The sequence below is a fragment of the Heterodontus francisci genome, chromosome 5, assembly GCF_036365525.1.
Source record: "Heterodontus francisci isolate sHetFra1 chromosome 5, sHetFra1.hap1, whole genome shotgun sequence".
NCBI lineage: Eukaryota > Metazoa > Chordata > Chondrichthyes > Heterodontiformes > Heterodontidae > Heterodontus > Heterodontus francisci.
Genome location: NC_090375.1, coordinates 90,552,424 through 90,571,543, shown reverse-complemented (window position 1 = coordinate 90,571,543; position 19,120 = coordinate 90,552,424). Strand labels below are relative to the sequence as shown.

The window sequence follows — 19,120 nt, the reverse complement described above, 5'->3', positions numbered from 1 at the left end:
ACATCCTCCTGCTCTAGAAGGTAATACAATTAGTTCAATTTTTCTACACATTTGAATGCATTACATGCAGGGAGATGGGATTTCATCAAGGCTGAGGTCTCTGAGAAAATTTGCAGAGCTCTGAGGCATCGTATAAGGCCATCTGAGGCAGAATTTAGTTCAGGAGATTTGGTCTATTATAAAAGAGAGTGCGACAGGGAATGGAAGTGACCTGATAAGTTAATCGGTTGGGATGGTAAGACAGCAGTTATCAAGCATGGAAATCAAACTGTTAAAGTTCATTCTTCATGATTGATCGGGGTTGATTACAAAATCTCAGAAGCTGAGCAGCTGATAAAGAGAAAAGAGGCACCTTGTACCTCGAATACTCATGTGTTTTGTCATGAAGGTCCTGAGGCACAGGGTTGGATCGTAATGTAACCGATCATGATGCTCAGGAAAGAGCTATCGCATCCAAAGGCCAGCTGCCTCGAGTAGTTACTCGGGTGACATATATTCCAGAAGGGTCTGATAAATGGAGGGAAGCGACAATTGTGGGCCATGCAGGAAAATCTACAGGCGTTTAAATATTGGTTAAATGTTCAAGATGATGGCCAAGAAGCCAGAGCCATGGACTGGCAGAATGGGGTGAAAGAGTAGAAGGTAAGAAAGCACAGTGCAAGTTTTGATAATCTGGAAGTGACTCTTGTGTAAGGAAACAGTCACGTACTGGAGAAAGAGCCTCCGATAAAGTGCGAGGGAGATCTTCTAGCAGTAGTTCCGAAAGACAAACAGTCAGGGAGAGATAGAGGAGCAGATATGTAGGCAAATCTCAGAGAGGTGTAAAAATAATAGGGTAATAATAGCAGGGGATTTCAACTTCCTCAATATTAACCGGGATAGTCTTAGTGCAAAAGGCTTAATGGGGGCAGAATTCTTAAAGTGCATCCAGGAGAGCTTTTTGAGCCAGCCCGTAGAAAGTCCTACAAGAGAAGGGGCGGTACTGGACTTAATCTTAGGGAATGAAGCCAGAAAAGTGGTGGAAGGGTCAGTGGGAGAGCATTTTGGGGATAGTGACCCAGTGGCGGCACAGTGGCGCAGTGGTTAGCACCGCAGCCTCACAGCTCCAGGGACCTGGGTTCAATTCTGGGTAGTGCCTGTGTGGAGTTTGCAAGTTCTCCCTGTGTCTGCGTGGGTTTTCCCCGGGTGCTCCAGTTTCCTCCCACAGCCAAAAGACTTGCAGGTGATAGGTAAATTGGCCGTTGTAAATTGCCCCTAGTGTAGGTAGGTGATAGGGAATATGGGATTACTGTAGGGTTAGTATAAATGGGTGGTTGTTGGTCGGCACAGACTCGGTGGGTTGAAGGGCCTGTTTCAGTGCTGTATCTCTAAACTCTGTAAGATTTAAGGTAGTTATGGAAACGGACAAAGATGGACCGGAAATAAAGGCACTGAATTGAGGGAAGGCTGATTTCAATATGATAAAACAGGATCTGGCCAAATTGGACTGGGAGCAGCTACTTGTAGGAAAGTCTACATCAGATCAGTGGGAGTCATTCGAAAAGGAAATAATGAGAGTTCAGGGCCAACATGTTCCCGTAAAGATGAAGGGTAGGACCAATTTGTCCAGGGAACCCTGGATATCAAGGGATATAGAGGATTGGATAAGGAAAAAAAAGGAGGCTTATGGCAGATTCAGAGCACTGAAAACAGTGGAGAACCTAGAGGAGTATAGAAAGTGCAGGGGAGTACTTAAAAAAGTAATTAGGCGAGCGAAGAGGGGGCATGAGAAAACACTGGTGGGCTAGATAAAGGTGTTTTATAAGTATATTAAGGGCAAGAGGATAACCAGGGGAACAGTAGGGCCTATTAAGGACCAAAGTGGCAATCTGTGTGTGGAGCCGAAGGATGTAGGTGAGGTTTTAAATGATTACTTTTCATCTGTGTTCACTATGGAGAAGGACGATGTATGTGTAGAGTTCAGGAAGGGAGATTGTGATATACTTGAACAAATTAGCATTGAAAGGGAGGAGGTATTGGTGGTTTTAACGGGCTTAAAAGTGAATAAATCCCCAGGCCCAGATGAGATGTATCCAGGCTGTTATGTGAGGCAAGGGAGGAGATTGCAGGGGCTCTGACACAAATTTTCAAATCCTCTCTGGCCACAGGAGAGGTACCAGAGGACTGGAGAACAGTGAATGTGGTACCATTATTCAAGAAGGTAGTAGGTAATTACAGGCCAGTGACTCTAACATCAGTGGTAGGGAAACTATTGGGAAAAATTCTGAGGGACAGGATTAATCTCCACTTGGAGAAGCAGGGATTAATCAAGGATAGTCAGCATGGCTTTGTCAGGGGGTGATCATGTCTAACAAATTTGATTGAATTTTTCGAGGAGGTGACTAGGTGTGTAGATGAGGTTAAAGCAGTTGATGTAGTATGCATGGACTTCAGTAAGGCTTTTGATAAGGTCCCGCATGGGAGATTGGTCAAGAAGGTAAGAGCCCATGGGATCCAGGGCAATTTGTCAAATTGGATCCAAAATTGACTTGGTGGCAGGAGGCAGAGGGTGATAGTCGAGGATTGTTTTTGCAGTGGTGACCAGTGGTGTACCGCAGGGATCGGTGCTGGAACCCTTGCTGTTTGTAGTGTACATTAATGATTTTGACATGAGTGTAGGAGGTATGATCAATAAGTTCACAGATGACACGAAAATTTGTGGTGTCGTAAATAGTGAGGACATAGCCTTAGATTACAGGACAATATAGATGTGCTGGTAAGATGGGTGGAGCAGTGGCAAATGGAATTTGATCCTGAGAAGTGTGAGGTGATGCATTTTGGGAGGACTAACAAGGCAAGGGAATATACAATGGATGGTAGGACCCTAGGAAGTACAGAGTGTCAGACGGATCTTAGAGTACTTGTCCATAGATCACTGAAGGCAGCAGCACAGGTAGAGAAGGTGGTTAAGAAGGCATATGGGACACTTGCCTTTATTAGCCGAGGCATAGAATATAAGAGCAGGGAGGTTATGATGGAGCTGTATAAGACACTAGTTAGGCCACAGCTGGAGTACTGTGTACAGTTCTGATCGCCACACTATAGGAAGCATGTGATTGCACTGGAGAGGGTGCAGAGGAGATTCACCAGGATGTTGCCTGGGACTGGAGCATTTCAGCTATGAAGAGAGACTGAAAAGGCTCGGGTTGTTTTCCTTAGAGCAGAGAAGGCTGAGGGGGCACATGATTGAGGTATACAAAATTATGAGGGGCATAGATAGGGTAGATAGGAAGAAACTTTTTCCTTTAGTGAATGTGTCAATAACCAGGGTGCATAGATTTAAGGTAAGGGGCAGGAGGTTTAGAGGGGAATTGAGGAAAAATGTTTTCACCCAGAGGGTGGTTGGAATCTGGAACACACTGCCTGAAGGGGTGGTAGAGGCAGGAACCTTCACAACATTTAAAAAGTACTTAGATGAGCACTTGAAACGCTATAGCATACAAGGCTACGGGCCAAGAGCTGGAAAATGGGATTAGAATAGATAGGCTTGATGGCCAGCACAGACATGGTGGGCCGAAGGGCCTGTTTCTGTGCTGTATAACTCTATGCTTCTATGACATCAAAGTGCTAATAGAGGCCATAGTATGAACAGATTACACGATGAAACGAAGACTAGAGGGCAGTTTCGGAATAGAACTGGTAGCAGAAGTCGTCATGATCATAAAGTTTTAGTGTCTGCCAATAAACTTGAGGATAAGCTAATAAGAGAAGCAAAACATAAGGTATAGAGACAAAAACAAGAAATGCCGGATTCACTCAGCAGGTCTGGCAGCATCTGTGGAAAGAGAAGCAGAGTTAACGTTTCGGGTCAGTGACCCTTCTTCGGAACCCGAAGAAGGGTCACTGACCCGAAACGTTAACTCTGCTTCTCTTTCCACAGATGCTGCCAGACCTGCTGAGTGAATCCGGCATTTCTTGTTTTTGTTTCAGATTTCCAGCATCTGCAGTATTTTGCTTTTATTATAAGGTATGGAGAGTTGGACAGAGTTTGGAGTTTATTCTGAGGTACCAGATAGGGGACAGCCAGCCTTGTCACACAGATGGATTTGTACTGAAAAAGTCCTTCCCGATGGCACTTATAAGACTAAAGCGAGACTAGTTGCGAGGTGTTTTGAAGAGCAACTTGGATCCTGATGTTCGTGAACTCTCCCACAGCTGGAAAAGTAATCTTGAAAATATTTTTGTCTCTTTTGGCCACATATTCATAGGAATGTAGATCCATTGACATAAAAGCTGCATTTCTGCAAGGTGATACTTTTCAGAGAGAAGTGTATCTGAAACCACCTAAAGAGGCAGCAGATATAGAAGGAAAATTATGGAAACTGAACAAATGCGTCTATGGCCTTAATGATACTTCCGGGGTTTGGTATTTCTCAGTGAGATCTGTTTTGTTGAAAATTGGTTGTGTTCAACTAAAAGCAGATCCTGCAATGTTCTATTGGTATCATAAAGGGAAACTTTCAGACATGATGATTTCTTATGGGGAGGTACTGTGGATTTTGAGAAATATGTTATTAATAAGATTAAGGCAGAATTTAAGATTGGGAGTCAAGCTTATGGGGCCTTTAAATATATTGGTTTAGATATTAAGCAGAATAAGCCTGGAATAAGTTTGAATGAACAATTCTATTTAGAGAGTGTTACTCCCATCCTGCTTAATCATGTTAGGTCATCACAGAAAGATGATAATCTATCTAAAGCAGAGATTGAGCAATTGCGAAGCTTGGTGCGTCAATTAAACTGGTTGGGCTCTCAGACTAGGCCTGATGTTAGATTTGATGTGCTGGAGTTAAGCATGATATAAAACATCCAAAAGTTGAGAATGTTTTAAGGGCAAATAGAGCGTTGAAAAAACTAAATCTGGAGAAATGTGCACTGAAGTTCCCATCCTTAGGTGACCCAAAGAACATGAAGCTAATAATTTTTAGTGATGCTTCACATGCTAATCTTGCTGATGGGTATTCGAGTGCAGCTGGCTTCATAGTATTTCTGATGGGTGAAAATAGGAAATGTTGTCCTTTAGCTTGGGAGGCTAAGAAAATAAAACAGGTTGTTAAAAGCACGTTAGCTGCGGAAACACTGGGGCCGGGATTTTACCCTTGGTGGGCGGGAGCTGTCCACTGACTGAAAAGTCGGTGGCGAACCCACTTCCGCCTGGCCTCAGGATTCGACATGCATTTTGCGGGTCCCCAGCCTTTAATTGTTCTGAGACTGGACTTCCAACCGCTTGAGGCAGGAAGTCCCGCCTAATAGAGCTGCCGGCCAATCAGTGGGCTGGCAGCTCTTAGTCCCAGCAGCGTCACTAAGAATGGTGGCCACTGCTGGGACTGCAGCCCAGCTTCAAGACGAAAATGTCGGGAAACCCGGAACCAGGGTGTTTTTGTTGCCTCGCCGGGGATGATCGGTCAGGCTCCGGCGAGGCAAGAGTGGTTGACTGGGGGGACAGGGGACATGTTGGGGGTTGGGGGTCTTTGGGGCAGCGGGGGCAGTCCTCCGACAGGCACAGGGTGCCCGATCATGTGGGCACCCCCCCCCCCCAGGCTGTAAGAGAGCCGCCTGCTTTTGTCAGGCGACTTCTCTCAGGCCTGGGATGCCCACCTGCCAACGGTAAAATTCCCGTGGCGGCGGGTGGAGGCCCTTAAGAGGCCGTTGAGTGGCCACTTAAGGGCCTTGATTAGCCTGGGATGGGCGTCCTGTTTTTGCCGCCACCGCCCTGCATAAAGTGGAGGTGGGAGCAGGTCAGGATGGGCCCCCCGCTCCATTTTATGCCCCCCCCACCACCTTCCCGCTCTTTGTGGGGACATAAAATTCTGGCCTGGGTCTCGTGGAGGCAATGGACATGGGGTTCTATTTGTCAAATATTTTGGGTGAAATTCTGAACAAGGGACATCTTGAGGATAGGATACCCATTGAATGTTCTCTGGATAATCGTTCTTTGTGGGACAATGTGCACTCTCCAAAAAGTGTGAGTGAGAAAATACTACGTATTGACCTTGTTGGATTGAAACAACCGCTGGAGAGAAAGGAAAGCTCCAAACTTAAATGGGTAGATGCAAGTCATCAGCTATCAGATTGTTTCAAAAAGAGAAATGCGAGTGCAAAGAAATTATTGTAGTGCTGGATGAGGGACGTCTCACAATGTAAAAAACTTTGTGCCCAATATGGAATTTAATTTTGATTTATTTTGAAATATTCTTTGAGCATGTTAATCTAAGTTGTATTGTAAAAGAAAGAAGGGAATCTGTTAATTGTGTGATTATATGCAGGTGAAGGGAGTTAGTTGGGGTTTTAGTTGAGCACTTAAAAGCAGACATTCACTGGGACAGGGACAGGGATTTGCGTGAAGAGCTACATGTTTGTAATCCTTTTACTCTGCACAGTAAGACCTTGGAGTGGAGAAGGGTTAGAGGGGACATGAGGAAAAACTTTTTCACCCAGAGGATGGTGGGTGTCTGGAATGGTGGTAGAGGCAGAAACCCTCAAATCTTTTAAAAGGTACCTGGACATGCACCTGAAGTGCTGTAACCTGCAAGGCTATGGTCCAGGTGCTGGAAGGTGGGATTAGATGGTGGCTAGTTTGTTCGGCTGGCACAGACATGACGGGCTGAATGGCCTCCTTCTGTGCCATAATTTTTCTATGGTTCCAATAAATGTGAAGCTGAGTAAATATAGGCTCCAGCCTTATACTTCTGTAATAAGCTTTCTGGAGTTTAACAGAGACATGCCTCCAGGCGGTAAACACTGACAACACCACCTGAGAGAGCTCTTGGGTTTTAGAATTTGGACCTCATCAAAAACAAAGAGGATTGATAGAACCATGTGACTGTACAGCTCTGAAAAAACTTAGAGTTTTGTTATACACAGAAGAGCCAATCTGTAACTAAATGTGCAGCAACAGAGAAAGCTGTGTGCCTCCCTTCCTTTCTCCCTCTCTCTATCTCCAGAAACCATCAAGTTTGAAACCATCTGCGACTGTGGACCCTCCAAGCCTATAGATTGCTACAGCCAGAGTCCAGGGGAAGAGAACCACCTACCAGTCTGCCTTCAAGAAAACTCTGAGCAAAGCAGGCCAGCCACAAAGTGCACTTTGACCAACCATCAACTTCAAGAATACAACTCCAGCTAGACAACCACCGAATCATCCAACCTCAAATTGTGTATTTAACTTTTATTTATTCTGGACTTTAATCCAACCAAATACTTACTTTTCACTTTGCAATCTATTTGTGTGTGTGTGATTTTCATGTGAATGTGTGCATGAATGTGTAGCGTATTTTTTATTATTTTTAAATTGGGGTTAGATTGTTATGCATAATAAATTTACCTCTTTCTTGTTTAAACTCAAGAAGACCTGTCTGATTGGTTCTTTCAAGATCACAGTAAAGAAAAAAGGTAAAAAGAGGTGGTGAGCACAATCACTATTTAAAAGGAATAAATCCTGTTCGGTCAAATAAGAGGAAAAGCAAGAAAAGAGCCTGGGACCCCCCTCCTCACCTGGCTGTAACACTGGCAAAGGACATCCCACTGTAATACACTTCTTGAACATCCTATTCAAAATATCAACCGAAAGAGTATTAAAAAATGAAGTAAAACAGCTGTAATATTACAAATCCTAAGCGGCAATTCCTGACTTGCGTTTCCAGTGGTGAGCCTTGCCCAATGTGGAGAGCACATTGGAAACAGTGTTTGCTGTGCATGATTTTCTAACCAATTAAAATTAATGCATGATTTTCTGATATGCACAAGGCTCCATGCTGGAATGTGAAATCACAAGGATACCTCACAGAGTCTACGCAGTATACCGAGATCAAATGGGCTGAGGCTGTAGCTGCATAACACATTTCCTTGTAAATGGTGGGATTTGTAAGTTTATTGCTTCACAATGAAAATGAGAAGCATTTCAGTCTATGTTGCTTCCTATTTAACACTTGCTGATAAAACTTCAAATTATTTTGGTGATATAATTTACTAACTTTTCCATATACATTAGCATATAGGGTACTGTACTACCTTCCGATATACATGGACATAGGCTCTGTAGATTGCTGCATTTGTTCAGTGTGATGTTATGTCAATTTGATATGTGTAATGATTGATCTTTGTTTTTCATTTGACAGATTTTTGTTAGTCCTTGGGTGCTTAATCCTGGCCATTTTGTCAACATTTACCGAATTCGAGGCACTCTCACAGGAATGGCTCCTAATACTGGTTAAGTACAATCTAACTTGCACAATTCTTGTTATACACTGTAAAGCTAATCTTCTAATTATTAGATTTGGGTCTGTGTTGATGAATTAAGATCTAACGCAACTATAGCCACGGTGCATTCAACCTCAATTTTCTGTCTGGACTTTGTGGGATAACCTTATGATTTCACATTCCAATAAATTAATTCAATTGATTAAATGATTATATTTGACAGAACTGTAGACAGACCTGTTTTCAAGGCAACACAGTTACCATGGTCCACCATTGCTCAGATGTTTTGTGTTGGTTTGATCAGTCATAATCTAATTGAGTTTTAGAGCAGGCCTGAGGGGCTGAATGGTCTGTTCCTGTTCCTATGTTTTGCTGCAGAAGTCTGGTACCACATTGCAAAATAATATTTCACATTTCCCATGAAGGAAATGGATGTTAGTACTGAAGAATGGAACATTTCCCCATTGTTAGCATCAGGAACTTCAAGAGCAGGTTATAGCAAAGCCAGAAGCAGAACAAAGCTCCTTCTGCTCTGCTCCAATGTCCATGCCTCAACCCCAATATGAGCAAAGCATCTCTATTACATCAGTTTAGCAATTTCACTTCCCACACTGGTCATTCTGTCACCTCTCTAAATAAGGCTGCCAATTACAGTCGTGTAGAATTCGGGGCAGTTTTGTGCAGTACACCCATGCTCAAGCCCATTTTATATAGCACCCTTACAGCCAGCAGATAAATTAGATTTTCATTCCATCAGTTTGGGCTAGGTTTGAACCCAGGTCTTTCAGTGAACTGTATTGTAGTTTATTGGACAAGAATGTTTTCCACCTTGAAGATTGAACAATACAAACCTGAAAAGTAAGTATGACTCACTGAAATGCAAAGTGCCAGAAATCTTGTCATATTTACAGTCGTTACTACAAAAGGCAACCTCCACAGATTTCAGTGGTTCAGAAGTTTATTTGCCATTTGCTTCACATTTGTCCATTAACAGGACATAATTTGTCTACAACTCTACATACATCAATCATCTACCTGTCTCTGTACGTCACACATCCATTCCGCCACACACACCACTCATCTACACTCTACATACGTCACTCATCTACATCACTACATACATTAGTCATTCCACTATACACCATTAATCCATACCTCTACATACACCATTCACCTACACCTCTACATCTATCACACATCGAGCACTCTTCACACATCACTCATTTAAGCCTCTACACACATCACTGATCTAATCTTTTTCACACCTTGTTCATCTACACTCTACATCTGTCACTCATCTAACCCTTCTACATTCATTACTCATCTACCCCTCCTCATCCATTACTTATCTAATCCTCCATATCCATCACTCATCTACTGCTCCAAATCCATCACTCATCAACCCCTCCAAATCTATTCACTCATCTACCCCTCCAAATCCATCATTCATCTGCCCCTCCAAATCCATCATTCATCTACCCCTCCAAATCCACCATTCATCTACCCCTCCAAATCCATCATTCATCTGCCCCTCCAAATCCATCATTCATCTACCCCTCCAAATCCATCATTCATCTACCCCTCCAAATCCATCATTCATCTACCCCTCCAAATCCATCATTCATCTACCCCTCCAAATCCATCATACATCTACCCCTCCAAATCCATCATTCATCTGCCCCTCCAAATCCATCATTCATCTGCCCCTCCAAATCCATCATTCATCTACCCCTCCAAATCCATCATTCATCTACCCCTCCAAATCCATCATTCATCTACCCCTCCAAATCCATCATTCATCTAACCCTCCAAATCCATCATTCATCTACCCCTCCAAATCCATCATTCATCTACCCCTCCAAATCCATCATACATCTACCCCTCTACGTACATCGCTCATCTACCCCTCCTCATCCTTCACTTATCTAATCCTCCATGTCCATCACTCATTTACCCTTCTGTGTCCATTCACTCATCTACCCCTCCAAATCCATCATCTACCCCTCCTCATCCATCACTTATCTAATCCTCCATGTCCATCACTCATCTACCCCTCCAAATCTATTAATTCATCTACTCCTCCAAATCCATCACTCATCTACCCCTCTACGTATATCACTCATCTACCCCTCCGAATCCATTTACTCATCTACACCTCTACGTCCATCTCTCATCTAGCCCGCGCTCTTGTTGCACTGCTGAACAAACACTTTGTCGCATTGATTCTTCTGATGTTCTCTTCAAAATAAATGCTTTGACTATTCAGCACTTGATTCTACTTGATGCAGATAAAGATCAATACTGTTTTTTCCAGTTGAAGTTAGCTATAATGTCCCTGTGTTTCATGAAACATATTTACCATTGATTATTTTCTAACTGGTTTTAATATCAAGAAGATAAACATAGTGATGTATTTTGAAAACTGCAGAGAGCCTGTACTGTTTGAAGAATTTATAACTAGGATAAATTTAATGTTGATTTAGTATTGATGTTAAGTGGTAACACTTTGTAACAAACTGTATATATGTATGTGTGTTTTTAAACAGGAAGCTGTTACCATCGTTGTGTTTGGATTAGAATTTGCTCTCAGGGTCTGGGCAGCTGGCTGCTGTTGCCGATTCAGAGGATGGAGAGGCCGTCTGAAATTTGTCAGAAAGCCTTTATGTATCCTAGGTCAGTAGTTGTTTTACTGGCAGTAACAAAGAAAAAAAAATTCTCTTTTAGATACGATAATGAAGCACTAATTTAGGTAAAAACCTTGGCCTTTGTGCATATGGTGAGTTGCTGATCGTCATAATCAAATATAGCACAGAAGTGAGACAAAAATAAATACTGACATTTAGGCAGTTCCTTACTTAACAGTCAATAGGCTGAATTCTGTGGTAAAATAATGGTGTGACTCACAAGGTTCACTGTTATTAGCAGTAAATCAGACAGCAACTTCCAGTCACTGCACATGTACAGTTTAATGCATAAATCAGGAAGTTGTTGCCCAAGATGTTCCACTCCTCCAGAAGTTGTGTAAGGATGATTAAATCCATTAAAATATTGAAATACATGGAACGATGTGAATTTGCTGATAAATACACACTAAACTCACCAGAAAGTATTGGGCTTGCCCATTCCAGTGTAAGTACCCTTTTAACACCTGATTAATCTTAATTATTGCCATACAACCTCTCTGACATTGAAAATTAACTTTTACAAGTGTGGAGTAACATTCCTTCAGATTTTAATTACAGTTACAGATTTTTTTAAAAATGTTTTTACTTATCTTTCTGTGTTTTTGTCTTCCCTCTGTTTGTTCACTTTCTGTACCTGATTTGACATTAAATTAAATATACTTCCTGGTTCAGATTCTGTGCTACTCATTAAAATTTCATCAGTCTGGTTATGGAGATACATTGTTGCTTGCCCTGCTCACACAGGTCCCAGATGCACTTTAGAGGGTGCTGTGCCTTTTCGATTGTTGGCTGACAAGAACTTCCTGTGCAAAAGCTCATAAAAGGTCTATGTTGAAGTACACGTGTGATGTAAAACTGTTGCCATTTGTTTGCTGCTGACCTCAAAATCTAGCCCATTGTGTCTGAAAGTGCTTTCCACTATGAATTCCTTTGGAATATAGTGTCAGTTATTGTCTAATCAGGGGCAATAACCATTCTGCACAAACAATGTGAAATAAATGACCAATTAAAGGTTTGAGGGAGGAATGTTGCCCACCATTGCTCTTCTTTGAATAGTTCCATGGGATCTTAAATGTGCACTTGAACTGGCAGACATCACCTTAGTTTAGTACCTCACCTAAAGCACAGAACATTCAATGTCCTCAGAGCTACACTGCCGTCTTGGCTTGGGCAAGGGGAAGGCTATATCGAAGGGTTAGTTTTTACTTAAGCGGTATTGGAACTAATGTTTTTGAAGAGAGAGTAAATTGGGCAATATGAGAGGAATTAAACTAAAATGGCAGAGGTTGGGTAAAGTCTGGATATAAGACTAGAGGGAGAGCAGGATGAATAAAGCTATTAGAATAGAAACAGAAGGCTTAGATGAAATAAATAGTGAGAAAATATGAAAGAGAAAGAAGAAAAAACAGGCCATTGTTTCCCTCAAAATCCCCCCAAAATGGAATCAGGGTTAAGTGGTATGTATTCAGAAAGCATTCACACAAAAAAAGGGAGTTAGAAGCATTATTAAAAATGGTGCAATATGCACTAGCTCTCCTAGAGACTTGCTTTAAGTTTGGACTGGACTGGGAATTTAATATTCCTGGTTATAGGCTTTTTTGGAGAGAGAGATAGTGAGGGAAAGTGGTAGTGTCTGTGAAGGTTCTATCACAATGCTAGAATTTAAAGCTAGCCTGGGGGTTGCTTTAAGAATGAATAAGAGGTAAATTTTAGCACCCAAAAAAAGTTTTGGTCGGGTGGAAAGTTAAAAAGTAAAAAACCTGAAACAGAAACCTAGTTCACATTGAACCCGCCCACTTCTGTTTTTAATGGAAGAGGAATGAGAGGCGTCAACCAATCCACTCATAGGAGACAAGTGGATCTTCATTTTAGCAGTTTTTTCTATTTTTAATCCATGCTAACTTGGTTTTCCAGGCTTCAGGAAACCTGGCAGGTAAAAAGAGGGGAGAAAGGCTGCATCCATCAGCAAAGCGTCTTGTGGGCCAGGGAAGCAGTGGTGTTTCCTCCAGGCCCGAAAAGCTCCCCTGTAAAACAACCCCCAGCCTCACAATTGGAACCCCACCTTCCTAACCAGCACCTCCACTGGCCCACTATCGGACTCTTCCCACCCCCCACCCTGACCACCATCTCCACCCCTCCGCAATCGGACCCATTGCTGAAGAGCATCTCCACACTTCCTCCACACGATCAGATGTGCCCCCCGCAACCAATCTCTCTTGCATAATCTGATGCTCCCCCCCACCACCCCTGCCGATCTCCATCTCCAAGCCTCTGTAATCGGACCCACCCTGGAACACCATCTCCACTGCCCTGACCACCATCTCCACTGCACCATGTTCCATGCGATTGGATCCCCTGACCGCCAAGTCACCTCCCCCAACAATTTCTTCCCCTCCCCCGCCCAAATGTAACCCATGGCTGGGATTGTTATATGCCTCCCTACCTGCTGCTCCACTGTATCCTTATGCTGCAGGCTTTCCCAAACTTCCAAGTTTCCCATCCATAACTCATTTCCTCCTTCCACAAATGCACAACCCCATAAATATTGAGGCCTTAATATTAATAGAGTTAAGAAATCGGAAGAGAAATGATCGAATGTTTTGTGTGCATTGCAGGTCACCAAAAAGTGGAGATAAAATCAGAGCAATAGATAAAAACAACAGTTCCGATGAAGGGTCACTGACCCGAAACGTTAACTCTGCTTCTCTTTTCACAGATGCTGCCAGACCTGCTGAGTGGTTCCAGCATTCCTTGTTTTTATTAGGGTGATAAATATTGAGTGCTTGTAACTGTCCCAAAATAGACCAGAATAAAGATAATGCATGTGGTCAAAGTAGGGAATTTTCTTTAGAATGTATCCAGGGCTGCTTCTGTGGGTATAAACATTGAAGAAATTTAATTTTCTGAAAATCTCTAACCATCCACACAACTTAATGAATTGTTCTGATACTCCAAGATGGAAGGAAATTCAGTTACGAAAAACCCAGTTGATTTTGACAAGGGTGGCGCTATTTGTGTTGGGTAAACAAACCTCTACCTAGCAAAGGCAGAATGACAACTCTGACATCATGTCCTGCCTCCCCCTGAACCATGACTCTGAACCAGGGCTACGGACCAAATGCTGGAAGGTGGGATTAAACCATTTTTTGGATAGCGCAGACATGATGGGCCAAGTGGCCTCATTCTGTGCCGTAAATTTCTATGACCCCACCACAAAACATCAAGCCATCGTTTCCAAAACTGTCACTGATCTCATCTACTGTGGATATCTTCCTTCCAAAGTCTTCAACCTCATAGACCCCAAAATGTCCACTTCTACCCACTTCCCAATATACACAAACAGGACTGCCCTGGCAGACCCGTCATTTCAACCTGTTCTTGCCCATGAACTGATATTTTTTATTCTTTCATGGAATGTGGGCATCACTGGCAAGGCCAGCATTTGTTGGCCAACCCTAATTGCCCTTGACAACTGAATGACGTACTAGCCATTTCAGAGGGAATTTAAGAGTCAACCACATTGCTGTGGGTCTGGAGTCACATGTAGGCCAGACCAGGTGAGGCCAGCAGATTTCCTTCCTTAAACAAAATTAGTGAACCAGATGGGTTTTTACAATAATTGTTGATAGTTTCATGGTACTGTTACTGAGACTAGCTTTCAATTCCAAATTTTTTTTTTTGAAAAAATTTGAACTTACTAATTATTTGAATTTAAATTCCACCAACTGCCATGGTAAGATTTGAACCCATTTCCACAGGGCAATGGTCTGGGCCTGTGGATTACTAGTTCAGTGACATTAGCACTATGCCACTGTCTTCCCCATTTCTTCCTATCTCAACTCTATTTTTTCTCCTCCAATTCAGAATCTTCCCACCTACATCCCCGGCTTTCCTGACACCCTCCACCTCTTCAACAGTTTCCCTTTGCCTGGTCCTAACCTTCTGCTTGTCACAGTCCTGCTACACCTCCGTCTCTCACCAGGATCGTCCTCCACTTCTTCTTGAATGGAGGCCCAGCCACTCCCCATTCACCACCACCCTTCTCTGCCTGGCTGAACCTGTTCTCACATTGAATAACTTATCATTTAACTCTATTCAGTTCCTCCAAATTAAAGGTGTTGCTATGGGTACTCACATGGGTCCTAGCTATGCCTGCCGTTCCGTCGGATATGTGAAACATTCTTTGTTCCATTCCTACTCAGGCTCCCTCCCTCACCTATTTTTCCGGTACATTGATGACATTGGTGCCATTCCCTGCTCTTGTCCCGAACTGGAAAAATTCATCAACTTTGCTTACAATTTCCACCCTTCGCTCATCTTCACATGGTCCATCTCCGACTCCTCCCTTCCTTGACTTCTCTATCTACATTTCTTGGGATCACATTTCTTAGTGTGATCATTAATGTGAACCCCCAGACCGATTTCAAGAATTACACAACAAGATTTGACTTAAGACTTTTATTATAATAACTGAACTAAAAGAAATTCCCAATTAACAGAATAGAATCTTGTAAGTGGCTGATACCCCAAATTACAAAGAAAGGTATTTTCTTTACTTATTAAAATACTTGAAAACCTCATACCACACTGGTATGTGACACAGGCGTTTTTGATGGTGAAATCCTTTGCAGTTAAAAGTCCCAAACTCCTCCCAGTTGCAATGGGTTGGATTTCCCTGACTATTTCAAAAATCAATGTTCTCTTCATTCATTTACCTGAGCACTTCCAACCTAGACGTCCATGAATAAATCAATTCCTGGTGATCCTGCTGGTCTTCTACATCTCTGCAAACTTCAACTTTCAAACTGGGTTCAAGTCTCCTCAGCCTTTTAGTGTAACAGGCTTTTGAGAGCAGGTGTCTCCTCTCTCTCTCTCTCAAGACCACAATTGCTGGTTTCTTCTTTTACAGCCTGCTGCCTTCAGAAAGTCTGTTAAATTTATCTGGATCAGAAGTCAATAGCTTATTGTATATTGTGCTGTTTCAAAAAATGCAGAGTCCAAAAGTCTGGTTTCACAAAACCACTTGGGCCTTTCCATTGTTCCCAGGCGCTAACAGCTGCCTGGTACACTTACATCTTCTGAATTACTGAGTCCTTATTTTTTGACCCAAAAGTCTGGGAGGGTGAACCGATTGTTGTTCAGGTGTTAGCCCTGCAGTCTCTATTTTTCAGAAGAAAGTCTTTGATCTGTTGTCCTGGTAACCTTTTGCAGAGTGGAGATGAAGTTACCTGACCTTCCGGACTCCATCTTGAACTTTTAAAGATCACAATTTTTAAAACATAATCATGTTACAAGGTCCAATGTTCATAAGAATAGGCTATTAATAATGTCCATTATAAGCCCACTGACTCCCACAGCTACCTTGACTACACTTCCTCCCACCCTGTTTCCTGTAAGGATTCTATTCCATTCTCCCAGTTTCTCCGTCTTCATTGCAATTGTCCTGACGATGCAACATTCCATACCAGTGCTTCTATTAAGTATTCCTTTTTCCTTGACTGAGGATTCTCCTCCATGGTCATTGACAGGGCCCCCAACTGTGTCTGTTATATTTCCTGCACTTCTACTCTCGCCTCTTCCTCTCCCTCCCGGAACCACAATAGGGTTCCCCTTGTCCTCACCTTCCACCCCACAACCCCCACATTCAAAAGATCGTCCTTCACCATTTTCACCACCTCCAGGGTGACGGCACCACCTAATGCATCATCCCCTCCCCTTTACTTTCAGCATCCCAAAGGGTCTGTTCTCACCTCAACAACCTGGTCCGCTCCTCAATCACCCTCCACCCCCACTTCCCGCCACACCTTCCCGTGCAAGCACAGGAGATGCAACACCTGTTCTTTTGGCTCCTTCCTTTCTACCGTCCAGGGCTCCAAATACCCTTTCCAGGTGAAACAGAGACTATCATGTACTTCTTCCAAGTTAGTATACTGTATTCACTGCTCACGATGTTATCTCCTCTTCAGTGGAGAGACAAAACACAGATAGCGTGACCACTTTGCAGAACACCACCATTCAGTCCACTAGGGTCCCCGATTTTGCAGTCGCCTGTCATTTTAATTGTCCATCCCACTCCAACACTGACCTCCCTGTTCTCGGCCTCCTACACTGTTCCAATAAAGCTCAACATAAGCTCAAGGAACAGCACCTCATCTTTCAAGTAGACACTTTACAGCCTTCTGGACTTAACATTGAGTTCAGCAATTTCAGATCATAAAATCTGCTGCTGCTTTTTTTTCGGACGGAAGTTGTTGGTGATGATTTTGCCATTCTGATTTACACCTCCTCTGGACACATCTTTTGTTTCTTTACTTGTCCCGTGGTCACGCTATCTATCTTTTTGCTTGCACCATTTGTGATTTTGTCATTTAATCTCTCCTGCCTTCTGCCCTATCACAGACCTTCCCTTTTGTTTTTCTTGCCCTCCCCCTTTTCCTTGCCTCTGTACTTACTTAAAGTGTTACATCTCTAACTTTTTCCAGTTCTGACAAAAGGTCATCAACCTGAAACATTTCTCTCTCCACACATGCTGCCTGACATCATTTTCTGTTTTTATTCCAGTAGAACTTAATCAGTTTGGAGCTGATCCATGGAAGTTGAATGATGTTTTTATGCAGTGACATCAAGTGTGGTTTTCAATTTTTGAATTGACATTCTTTGCTTACTACTTTTGAGTATACACTTTCCAATGTGGGAAGATCCCTCTTTTTTTTCTTCATTGTTCTCACCTCACTGATTCCTCACTATACCATGCACCCATTGCAGCCTCATTTGTCAGCATGGTTACCTGCTTCCAGGTTTCTGCCATTCCACTCTCAGTGTCGCCAGGAGATGCTGATTAGGCAGCCTGGTTTACATTTCACACTTTTTCACAGCAAAATGTACCTCAGTATGTAGCAACAGCATGATACATAGTCAATAAGAAAGAACTTTCATTTATGTAGTGCCTCTCATGACTTCAGGACATTCCAAAGTGCTTTACAGCCAATTAGCCACGTCTGAAGCATAGTCACTGTTGTGAAGTAGGAAATGTAATGGTGATCTGCCCAAGGGCAGGTCCTCTGCTCATTTCTCCACACCTCACAGTCCTGTGCTTTCCTCTTCAGTTGCTCGTAAGAGCCTCCCATTTTTTAACCTCCATGAGAAATGAGCAATATCACTAGAGAAAAAGTACATGAGGTGGTTTCCTGTTACCTTCCTCTTGTGTGCTTTAAAAGAAATACAAATCCACTTCCCGAAGGATCCTCCACCAGTAAGCAGCCGTTGTCCCTCGAGGTTCTAGTTCTTCCATCATTACCACCAAAAATTCACTGGTTCTGTTGCTGGGCCATGATTCATTACCCTGAGCTTGGGACCTTAACTGGGCCTGAAGTGACACACAAAAGGGCAGGGATGACCACCTCCTGAGGTCTCAAATGACCTACTACCCTAAATGTAAGAAATGCAACAGCCATATTACACACAGAAATTGTCCCGTTGATCTGTTTTAAGTGATGTTGGTTGAGGGTTAAATATTGGCCAGGGTATGGGGACAACTCCACTGCTCTTCTTCTAAATAGTGCCATGGGATGTTTTGTGTCCACTTGAGAGGGCTGACGGGGCCTTGATTTAACACTTCGCCTGAAAGGCTGTACCTCTAATAGTGTAGCAATCCTTCAGTATTGCACTGAAATGTCAGCCTCGATTTTATGTTTAAGTCCCTGAAGTGGGACTTGCACCCACAACCTCCTACTCAGAGGTAACAGTGCCACCAACTGAGCTACAGCTGATAATCGGCAGGCTTTGAAGAAACTGACTTAAACTGGTCCTGAAGTCTTGTTAAATGCTGGATTAGAATCAAGCAATTGGTCACATCCCAGTATTTTCTTTATATCTGTCTAGACATCATCGTCCTGATTGGTTCTGTGGTGATTGTTGCAGTGGGGACACTGCAGAACATAGTGGCAACATCACTGCGAAGCTTACGTTTTCTACAAATACTGCGTATGTTGCGAATGGACCGGAGAGGAGGCACTTGGAAACTTTTAGGCTCAGCAATTTGTTCACATAGCAAGGTATGGGACCAATTCAAACGCAGAATGAAGCCTTATCCATACACTAAAGTCTTTGATTTAACACCTGTCATTCTTTATGCTTCCTGCCGTTTTCTGTTGAATTCCATACAGTAGTTGGTTTTCATTTTTCATTAAATCTCGGTT

General features: G+C 42.8%; 1 protein-coding gene across 1 annotated transcript in view; it reads left to right on the top strand.

The window, feature by feature from the left end:
- Positions 1–19,120, top strand: part of kcnq3 (potassium voltage-gated channel, KQT-like subfamily, member 3) — a 498,083-nt gene that overhangs the window by 311,779 nt on the left and 167,184 nt on the right. Inside the window, exons 2-4 of the mRNA XM_068030852.1 lie at positions 8,157–8,247; positions 10,785–10,911; positions 18,804–18,976. Coding sequence (XP_067886953.1) covers positions 8,157–8,247; positions 10,785–10,911; positions 18,804–18,976 — 391 coding nt within the window. The remainder of the gene's footprint in view (positions 1–8,156; positions 8,248–10,784; positions 10,912–18,803; positions 18,977–19,120) is intronic.